The sequence below is a fragment of the Octopus sinensis genome, unplaced genomic scaffold (assembly GCF_006345805.1).
Source record: "Octopus sinensis unplaced genomic scaffold, ASM634580v1 Contig18737, whole genome shotgun sequence".
NCBI lineage: Eukaryota > Metazoa > Mollusca > Cephalopoda > Octopoda > Octopodidae > Octopus > Octopus sinensis.
Genome location: NW_021835989.1, coordinates 108556 through 119610, shown reverse-complemented (window position 1 = coordinate 119610; position 11055 = coordinate 108556). Strand labels below are relative to the sequence as shown.

Below are 11055 nucleotides of genomic sequence, written 5' to 3'. Positions count from 1 at the left end.
ATAATTCAACTTTGGAAGTTTTGTTATTTTATTTATTTTTAATAGAATACAGTAGCTTCAGCAGTATCTATTATTCAAGATATTATTACTGATACTACTAAATCTATGATGGGTCGTTTTTTAATTATTTTTTAGAAACAAATTCTCAAATCGAACCTAATTTTATTCGCTTAGAAAAATATATTGATAAAATTATAAATCCTACATATAAATTGAAAATCGAACCACTTTAATAATATTTATTAATCTCATACTAATATATTATATTTAATACTAAGTATTTTTGACTTTTTTTTAATTATTCTGAAAATATTCTTGATGAAAGATGCTAGAAGTTCAATTATAACATTAATGTTAGCCCTCTCATAACTTTTTGACTGAACTAGTTTACGAAGTTCACTTAAAGCTTTGTGGCATTGGATACTTACGAGTTTTTTCTCTATAGAATGCATGCACAAGACTTTAACTTGTCACAGAATATATCTTTTACTTTAATTTCCACTTTTTTGTAAATATTTTTTTTAAATGACAATTATGAAATCAGATTGAATAAAAAATCAAAAATAAATATCAAGTCAGTCCTCCTCCTACGAATATGAAATCTCAAAATATCATTTCCTTATGTTTGTGATTACACTGAAGGACAAGGCCGCTCCTTCACCACATTCATGGTACTGTCTTGATCAGTACTGTCCAGCATGATGAACTGAAACATCCCGTAGTCATCTACTACAGAGGTAAAACTACTTGTGAGTCCCTTGTAGTCCCTTAAATTTCCGCAGTTTAACCAAGGTCACAAGTTAGGCTCCAAACTTTTTAAAATGTCTATCGAAGCTCAAGCCAACATACTAATGAATCACTGTGCAAAAATTAGCCAGATTTAAAAAACGAAAAAACTCTAGAACACGAAAGTTCAAACTCTTCTATGACAACTTTTCTCATATCACAACATTTATCGCATGTAAAAAAATCTAACGCAAGAGGGTGCGACGGCATATCCATTTATCATTTAAAGCATCTCAAGACCTTGAAATAAAAGCAATTGTAAGAATGCTCAAACGTTCACTAAACCTCGGACAAACTCCGATTATCTGGAAAAAATCCTGCACTGGTCTTATTCTAAATCAAACAGAGATTCTAAAAACCCATCATCATATAGACCAATATCGCTTCTATTAGTTGTTTCAAAAATCATTGTAAAAGTTATATTGAAAATTCTTTTCCTTCATTTAAAAAATCACAACATGGTTTTTCGGCCATACTGTATGTCATCACAAAACATTTAACGACAGTAACTTAATTTATTGCAGACGGATTTAACAATTTTAAACCTTCTAAAAAACTATACTTGTATCGGTCGGTTTTATCAGAACTTTTTATCGCTCTTCAAGACATGTTCTGAGCAATAAAATTGCTAGGACTGATATTTCGACAACTCTGAAAAGTTGGTTAACCAGCTTTCTATCGGGCGCTTAAGCCAAACATAAGTCAGAAGACACAAGTTTCGGTTTCGATAACAACAAAATGGAGTCACACAAGGCTCAGTGCTATCGCCAGATCTCTTCAATTTCCATTTAAGTGACGCACCAGTCACAAAAAATACCTTATTACTCTCATATGGAGAAGAGATAGCAATCTTTAAACAATCACCAACTACTTAAATCTCATTTGGATTTCATTGCTGTCTGGTTTACTATAAACACTATACATCTCACCATCTAAATCAGCGGTTCTCAAATGCGGCCCCCAGGATTTTTTTTGCGGCCCCTCTGGAGTAACTAACTTTTTTAATTTTTTAATAATGTTTAAATTTAATTATTCATTTTTAAGGTTAAACATATCCATAATTGGTGATTTCATTAATCAATTTGAAGCACGTTTTGGGGTACATTTATATAAATTTAATTTTTAGAATTTTAAAGAATTCCTTCCTTTAATGAAAATATTCGCAACTCCATTCAGCGTGGAAATTAAGGATGCGCCTGCAAAGTTTCAACTAGAACTCATTAATTTACAACATGATATAGAACTAGCGGCATTGTTCAAAAATGCGTCCATTATTAATTTTTACGAATTAATTCCTCAAGACAAATTCAAAAATATAACACACAATGCATATATGAATCTACATATTTATGCGAATCAATATTTAGTAAAATGGAAAATATAAAAATATATAAAATATTTTTTGTGCGGCCCGCGAAGCTAATCTTAATTATCGATTTGGCCCTTGAGCTAAAAAGGTTGAGAACCCCTGATCTAAATCAACCAAGACGCTCTTCATGGCCAATAAAAGTGATAAATCTCTATAACAAAAAACCCCAAAATTCTGGATGTTAATTATGATAAATCTCTGAGCTTTTCTACCCACTTGAATACGATATCAAGCTGAATGCGCTCAGTGCAGTTTCTGATTATTCTTTTGGGCAAGCCATGGCAAGTTTAAAACTGATATACAAACAATTCATTTGAACAGCAATGAAAAATGCTTCTCCTTGCTGGTCTCCGTTTGTCTTGATCGCATACCTTGAGAATTTATAACAAATCCAGAATGCTGGGCTACGAAAGATAACCAGATGTTCAAAATCTTCCCTAATTGATCATTTCTATTGACGAAACAAAAATCCGACACATCGTTGACCATCTTGAAATGCGGAGGATCTAATTTTTGGATGACTCTTTGGCTGCTTACCACCCGGCTTATATTGACTAACAAGAAATTTCGTTCCAGAGACGGTGGATAAATGAGAATCGGGCAGCCTCGAGCCAAACCAAGCTTCTCACCGGGGACAGCAGCAGAGTTTCTTAAAACGCTGTCCGAGAGAATACGCGAGGCAAAGTGAGTGGATAAGAAAGCAAAAAAGTTCAGATCAGACTAGGATCTCATGCCCAGGCCGCTCCAGCGCATCGGAGATGTTTGAGTCCAGCCCAAATCGTCAAAAGACAGATTGCAAAGTGAGTTCGTACTGAGTCGGAAGAAGGGAATTTAAACGTGTAAAGGATCTTAGAGACGGAAAAGTGGTTTTTCAGGAGGAAAAGGGCCACATGAGGCTCAATATCTTTGTGCTTCTCAATTATTATGAATATATTTGATTTTTTTCCGGACAATGAGCCTTCTAGGGCAGTAGTACCCATAAAACCACCGAAGATCGTCAGATTTACTTGTCTGTAATTCGGACGTCAATACTTTGGCTCGTGGAAGTTTCGGCATATTCACAATTCAGGATTTATCAACGTTTATAGACAAGCCGATGGCCCAGAGGGAAAGGAGAAGGAGCGAAGTTAGTCAAAAAGCGAATTTATTGTTCTCTTATGTCTAACTGGATTATAATTCTCTGTTTAAATGGAAATACAATTTTTTAAAACTTTAATGTTTCTATTTTTAAATTAATATCATGAATTATGTTTATAATAAAAATTAAATAATTTTTAAATACATGAATTATTTACTTTATTATGTGTAACTAGCTCGGCAGCTCGCTTCGCTCACCGCGACCTAGCTCCTGCGGAGGGCCTGTTTCATCAAACAACTATAAGTTTATGTAGATGTATAAAACTACCTGGTTAAATGTAACCCTATTCTATCGCCTGTTGATAAACGATGTTTGTCGTCCGTCCTTCCTTGGCATATATGAATAAATTTTCTCTTCTGCCTACCCTCGAGCATCCCACATACAGCTGTCCATGTGAAAAGCACTCACTCTCTAAAAATAACCCAACTACCTTTAATGACTGTCCCTGGGCCTTGTTTATTGTCATTGCACACTTTTTTTTCATTTTTTGTGGTTTATTTTTTTTATATTTAATTTTTTCATTTTTCCTTTGTAATTTCCTTTTTTTTCTTTTTTTGTTTTTTACTGGCGGAAATGGGGCAGGGGGAGATGCGGCAGGCAAGAAAGCGACACACAAAAAAGCGACACACAAAAAAGATTTAATTAATTACCTTATTAAGCTGACCGTTTTTTCTTCAGCTTCGTTTTTCCTCCTTCGGTTATCTATTTAAAAAATTATTTTTGAATAATAAAAAAGTTTAGGAAAAGAGGCATACCGAAAATAAATTCTATCTTTACGAAAAACTCTAGTAAATAGTTAATATTTTTACGCAAATTCTTCTGATTGCGCTGTCAATTGGTGGTAAATTGTGTTAATGGTTGTGCTAATGTGGTTTCAACTATCAAAGTGTTTTTCAAAATCTGTTAATTGCACACTCTATTCAAGGTCGTGCGTCAATTGGTGGTAAATTGTGTTAATGATTGTGCTAATGTGGTTTCAACTATCAAAGTGGTTTTTCAAAATCTGTTAATTGCACACTCTATTCAAAGTCGTGCAATCTGTGACTGCACATTCTGTCAAAGTCAAATATGATAATAGCTTTAATTTTGATTCATGGTCGATAATGATATATGCATTTAATTTTAAAGAGAAAAACATAGGATGAATTGAATTTCTTTATCGCGAATAATTGGGAGTTCATCATTGTTAATATTCTCGCTGTCGTTTTCATCAAGGATATTCTTAATACGTGAGATTTTTGCCTTGAAGGTTTTAATGGACCTCATCATGAATGTCGAGGACATTCGCGTTGTTCATTTTAATCAAAATGCAGAAAATAATTTTTGATTTTTTTGGGGGGGGAAGGTTTTAAGGACTTCATCATGTAAGTCGAGGACATTGTAGTTGTTCATTTTAACCAAAATGCAGAAATTTTTTTTTTAATTTTTTTGGGGGGAAGGTTTTAAGGACTTCATCATGTAAGTCGAGGACATTGTAGTTGTTCATTTTAACCAAAATGCAGAAAATTTTTTTTTAATTTTTTTGGGGGGGAAGGTTTTAAGGACTTCATCATGTAAGTCGAGGACATTGTAGTTGTTCATTTTAACCAAAATGCAGAAATTTTTTTTTTTAATTTTTTTGGGGGGAAGGTTTTAAGGACTTCATCATGTAAGTCGAGGACATTGTAGTTGTTCATTTTAACCAAAATGCAGAAAATTTTTTTTTAATTTGTTTGGGGGGGAAGGTTTTAAGGACTTCATCATGTAAGTCGAGGACATTGTAGTTGTTCATTTTAACCAAAATGCAGAAAATTTTTTTTTAATTTTTTTGGGGGGGAAGGTTTTAAGGACCTCATCATGTAAGTCGAGGACATCGTATTGCCAATTTGAAGTTGGTGTGCACACACAGACAGACACACAGACAGACAGACAGACAGACAGACACACACCATACCATTTTATTATTAAGATGTCTGAAAATTCTTCTGAAGAAAGAGAAGATTTATTACAAGTTATTTAATCCTTTAATATAAATAGTTCAACTTTTCATCGTTTGGAAAGAGAGATGCAATTATATTTATTATCGATGTTAATCCAACAATGTTTACCTCGTCTGAAAATTACTTCAAAACAGCATTTCAAGTATTAAATATATATATTGATTTAGTGTGTTGTAAATTCAATGAAAAATAAGGCAATCAGTAGTATATATGATCTGATTGCAGTTTACTTACAGGGGACATTAAAAACCCAAAATATAATGAATTTTGACAATATTTTTTGCTTCAAAGTAAAAAACGATTCTAAAAATACAAAATAGGAACTAGGAAGGGTGACCTCAGGAATAATCATGGATGCCCAAAGACTATTAGATTTAGGTTTATTTATAAAAATCACGTTTTAAAGACTACAAACAATTTCAGTCAAAATTTGGAGAAAATACAACATTTGGAGACCTGTCCGATTCTCTGTTTTTATGTCTTCAGAGTTTTGGTGAGCTGACTGTTAAAACGTCCTCAAAACGAGTTTTTATTTTCACAAATCAAGACCAAATCATAACTAAAGATTCCCGAGGACTAGAAATAGCTGACACCAGAGCAAAAGATCTTTATAATTCTGACGTAGAACTAATTTTAGTCCCATTTGGCCACATGTTCGATCCCTCTTTGTGTTATAAAGTAATCGTTATTATCATAAAATTAGAGGATAATACCTAATTTGGATTTGGACACATTAACGGAGGATACTAAGTGTTATATTCAGGAACTTTCAGCCAGGTGATCTTGATATTTCCTGATTTTTAGAGTTTTTTGGCGGGATCGTAAGAAAAGTGTACTTGCTCGTTTAAATTTGAGTTTTTCGAATTTAAATATTCCAATTTCGATGTAAAATGGGGTTTATATATAAATAGACATAAACTTGTACAAAGAAGTGCAAAACCGTCTGTTCATCGTCTTGATAGGTCATCAGGTAGGCCAGTTTGTAGATTTGCGACTTACTTTGATGTTTTTTGGGGTTTTGAAGTTTAGTGTGAGTCCAATCAAGTCCAATCTGATTGCAACGTAGTTCGTCAGCTGAGTTTTGTTTCTGGCGATTATTGTTCATTTTCTGTTTCCGAGTTAAAAAAAGCAGAAAATGCCGGTGATTTTTGTTTTAAATGATTGAAAGGACTGAGGGTTGTGGGGTTCGTTGATCAGGACTTTTTGAAACCATTTCATCATGTAGGGCCTCCATATTTCGTTTATCCTCAATTCTCCGGACTTGCTAAATATTCTTTGGATTTTTTTTGTTTGTTGTTGAAAAGGACTTTTGAATTAAAGAAGCTTATACTCTGTTGGTATGTTCCTAGAAACAACTCTGATGGACGATATGTAGTGCTACAACCCCAGGTCAGTCCCTGGTTTTATCAGATCAGATGGAAAAGCTCCATGTGGTCTCAGGATTGCAGATTTTCCCTTCGGGGTTTTTTATGATAGTGTTGCCTTGGAGAAATGATGTTCGGAACGTGGAAGAAAAAAAGGAGACCGAATCAAAGTGTGATGTAACAGAGGATATGCTGGATACTGCTAAGGATTTGATTAGTCGTTTAATGTTTACATACCAACCAGAAACATTTGAGAATCCGTCGGTGAGAAGGTTTTATAGCACTTTGGAGGCAATGGCCTTGGATATGAATGACGTGGAGGAGTTTAAGGACCATACTTGTAGTGATTTTAGATTATATATTAGTGCCTAATAATAATGACATTGAGCGGCGGGCAGAAGTTAGTATTAGTCGTTTTTTACAATTTTGCGGCCAGGATGACATTACGACTAAATTTGAATCTCCTTTAAAATTTAAAGAAAATGAGGAGTTTTCTGGGATTTTGAGTTTGGAAGAAATGAAGCACGTTGTTTCTTCCGGATGTATTGGGTCACTTTCTGTGACAGCTCTAAAATCATTTTTGTGTGTTAATAATGTTTTTAATTCGCCTAAGAGGATTCTTAAAAATGATTTAATTCGTCGTGTATCTGACTATTGTGTTAAAAAATAATTTTTATATACTTTTTATTTCCGGACTGACGATAGTCACGGGAGGATGAGCGAATGATTCTTTTTTCATTAATCCAATAACTGGATTTTTGCACGACCACAAAAGGCGAATCACACGACGCATTAATATGGAATGGAGTATAAATAGGTCAATTTATCGTCACTTTATTATTTAAAAATTTCTAGACTTCGTTAAAAATTAATGTATACCAAGTTATTGTCAATTCAAAGCCATGTGGTCTCTGGTGTCGTTGGAAATAAAGCTGCAACATTTCCGATCAAAGTGATTCAAATTGTTATTTTTAAAACGAGCAGATGATGGGAATCACGGTTGATGAAATACATACAGTTCAATTTAGTAACGCTTTCTGTATATTTTCTATATTTTTACATTCATAGCCAGTGGTAAAGTATCTGGGACCACGCTTTCAGGCAATGAACTCAAAGATATCTATGAAGCACTTACAGTTAACAAATTAAATGACTATTCACACCTTCTGACAGGTTATATAATTAACAGAACACTCAGGGTTTATTTACAGTAATGATGTCTTGATGCAAGTTAAAGAAATTGTGACAGATTTAAAAAAAGAATCATTTTTTCAAAAATTTTGTATTTGTATTTTATATTTTAAGATTGTGATCCTGTCTTGGGCGACAATGGGCAATTTGTTTGATATGTTTATTAATACATTTAGTATGTCCCCGAAGAATTGCTAGAAACATATATAAAACATATATTGCCTCTTGCAGATGTAATAACGCCTAATCATTTTGAGGCCGAGTAACAAATTTGATTTAAAAAATTATAGAAAATTGTCAAGAATTCAAATAACTGAAGAAATTGACACAATTAAACAAGTTTTGTTTAATTTGCACCAAATTGGACCTAATATAGTTATTATAAGCAGTATTCCATACAAATCTTCTTTAATGACTGTCGCATCTGAACGCCAAGAAGGTAAATAACAAATTTCACTGCAGATGGTACCTTCAAAGCGTTTAAAATGACATACAGGCGGTCAAAATTCAATTTTACAGGAACCGGTGATTTGTTTTCTGCTTTAATTGCTGCATTATTTATAAAAAATAATTCAACTTTGGAAGTTTTGTTATTTTATTTGATTTTAATAGAATACAGTAGCTTCAGCAGTATCTATTATTCAAGATATTATTACTGATACTACTAAATCTATGATGGGTCGTTTTTTAATTATTTTTTAGAAACAAATTCTCAAATCGAACCTAATTTTATTCGCTTAGAAAAATATATTGATAAAATTATAAATCCTACATATAAATTGAAAATCGAACCACTTCAATAATCTCTATTGATTAATAATTACTTTAAAACAGCAACTATTCTGATTATTTGTTGATATTTGTAATTATCATTAATAAGTACATGCAAACAGCTTTTGCGAAGTTATCTCGCTTGTGCCACTTTCCTGGATGCGTTTTGTTAATCGCTTTTAGTTCTCTTTGTTCCTTTATAGTTTCCTTATCTGCATAAATTTGTTTGCCAATGTCAGACCTTTTTTAATCAATGTTAGGTCTTGATTTAATTGACTACTTTTGTGTCGAGAATCATAAAAAGCTTTATACTCAGATGTACAAAAATATGAAGGAACGCTCACATCGAGTGACCATAAACTACTGATATTCTTCTTCTAAAGAGGAGATTTTGTATTAACCGATTCAAAAACAGACAAAAAGAAATTAGGTACACAGTCGAACTTTCAAGAAACGATCCTATCTACAGAACTAACTATTTTGCTAAAATAACACAAGTTAGAACCAATTAATATCAACCTACAGTTTTGAACTTAATGGAATAAACCCGTAAACAAATAAAAGCAGCGGCTAATCACATGATTGGGACAAATCCCAAAACCTTTAAAGGAATTCACTACCCTCAAATAGATCACCTTTCTCATTTACAGAAGGATCGACGTATCAATTGTAATACACAAATCACTGGGCAAAATCTTATAGCTAATCGTCCTGGAAAAAATAAAAGCACTACTAATGGATTTATTGGAGCTATTCAAAGTGGATTTCTCTCTGGAAGATCAAATTCTAATCCCGTTTGGAGCCACAAATGAATGTGTGCAGTATGTTAAAAATATAAAGAGGAGTATCACATAATAAGAATCAACCTATCTAAAGCATTTGATTTAATCAGCAGAGTCACGGTGTTACAAATATTAGCACCACTACTTGAGGCCAATTGCATCGAATAATTCGTTATTTACTATCCACTCAATTATTTATTCAGTTGGAAAAACAGAAATCCAGAGTATTTAAAACAAACAAGGGTACCCCCAAGAAAATGCCTTATCTTCGGTTTTGATCGTAGCATATCTGGAGAAAATCCTACGAGAGACCAGGAATAATATTCCCAGGCATACAAAAAAAGTCATCTAGGCAGATAATATAGATTTCAGGACAACAGACCACCAATTAGAAGGTATTGTCGATAAACTGGCCAATACATTTAAAAAATCATTCCTAAAAATTAACGTTAAGCAAACAAAATATACAATAGTTAGTGGATGCAAACAACAACAAGAAAAATTGAAGTCATAAAAAGGAACCTCCAGTCTCGTAAGAAATACAAAGGACATGCTAGAAAGGAAATCACTAGCAACTTTCGCTCTTAAAACACAATCAATGTATGGTTACGAAATAAGCAAATTTCAGGCTCATTAAAATCTAATTATACAATATCTTCGTGTTATACAACTCCTTTGGGGATTAAAAATGCATATGTAATGAAATAATTTTTTAATTAATGGTATCTACTTTCATTAAAACTGGTCACATTATAATTCGAAATTTGTTATTTGATGATCTGATTATCCCAAATATTACCATATTGACTTTAGTTTTCTTATTCCTACTAAATATTCTAATCAGCAATAAATGACCTCTGTAATCACCAATTCTTAAAATCTTCTAATCAAAAGAAAATTTCCGATTTAAATAAAAAAAGAAATCAAATTCAATAAAAAATCAAAAATAAATATCAAGTCAGTCCTCTTCCTACGAATAAAAATCTCAAGGCAACCATTTCTTTATGTTCTGGATTATACTGAAGGACCATGTCGATAGTTGTGGCCACATTCATGGTACTAGTTTCATCAGTACTGTCCAACATAATAAACTGAATCATCCCGTAGTCATCCACCACAGAGGCAAGACTACTCGTAAGTCCCTTATAGTCCCTCGACTTTCCGCAGTTCAGCCAAGGCCACAAGTCAGGTTCCAAAAATCTATTAAATCTAAAAAATTCCAACTTTTCCAATTTGTCTCGATCATTTTTAGAGATCAGGTCCACTTTGGTAAGAACAGTCACATGTGGCAGAGCTAACATCATCAAAGACGACAGAGAAGTCAGCACTGCCATCACAAACTTTGAATCATCCACCAAAAATTGTGAATCGAGTAAAAAAACAGAACACAGACAAAAATCCATAGAAGCAAGTTTCTCGGCAATCTTTCTCATGACTGGCACGTGAGTGTATAACTCAATTTGGCCTAAAGATAAGACAGAGAGGACATTCCTGGACAGTCAAACAGATAATAGGCTTCATCAACCAGTTGATCCTCCAGCCATGAAAAATTTTTTAATAGAAAGCTTAGGTGTCATCAATTTGATTAAAACTTGATTGAGTATATTAAGGCTCCATTGGGTCCGAGATTCAGACAAGGGTCGTCAATTACATCATCGACGTGGACTAGTTCTCG

General features: G+C 33.2%; 1 protein-coding gene across 1 annotated transcript; it reads right to left on the bottom strand.

Moving 5' to 3' along the window:
• Positions 1-8795: 8795 nt before the first annotated feature.
• LOC115231558 (GPN-loop GTPase 3-like) lies at positions 8796-10813 on the bottom strand. The gene is made up of 2 exons (XM_029801555.1): positions 10355-10813; positions 8796-8975 (listed from the first exon to the last, which is right to left on the bottom strand). The coding sequence occupies exons 1-2, from the start codon at positions 10811-10813 to the stop codon at positions 8796-8798; spliced, it is 639 nt and encodes a 212-aa protein (XP_029657415.1).
• Positions 10814-11055: the final 242 nt, after the last annotated feature.

What these genes read in the sequence shown, in the direction of transcription:
- LOC115231558 (XM_029801555.1), bottom strand. Translation starts at nt 10,813, where the DNA reads ATGAGAAAGATTGCCGAGAAACTTGCTTCTATGGATTTTTGTCTGTGT. An exon ending in TTGCCTTGAGATTTTTATTC is followed by an intron (nt 8,976 to 10,354) that starts GTAGGAAGAGGA and finishes TCTCCTCTTTAG; the next exon opens with AAGAAGAATATCAGTAGTTT.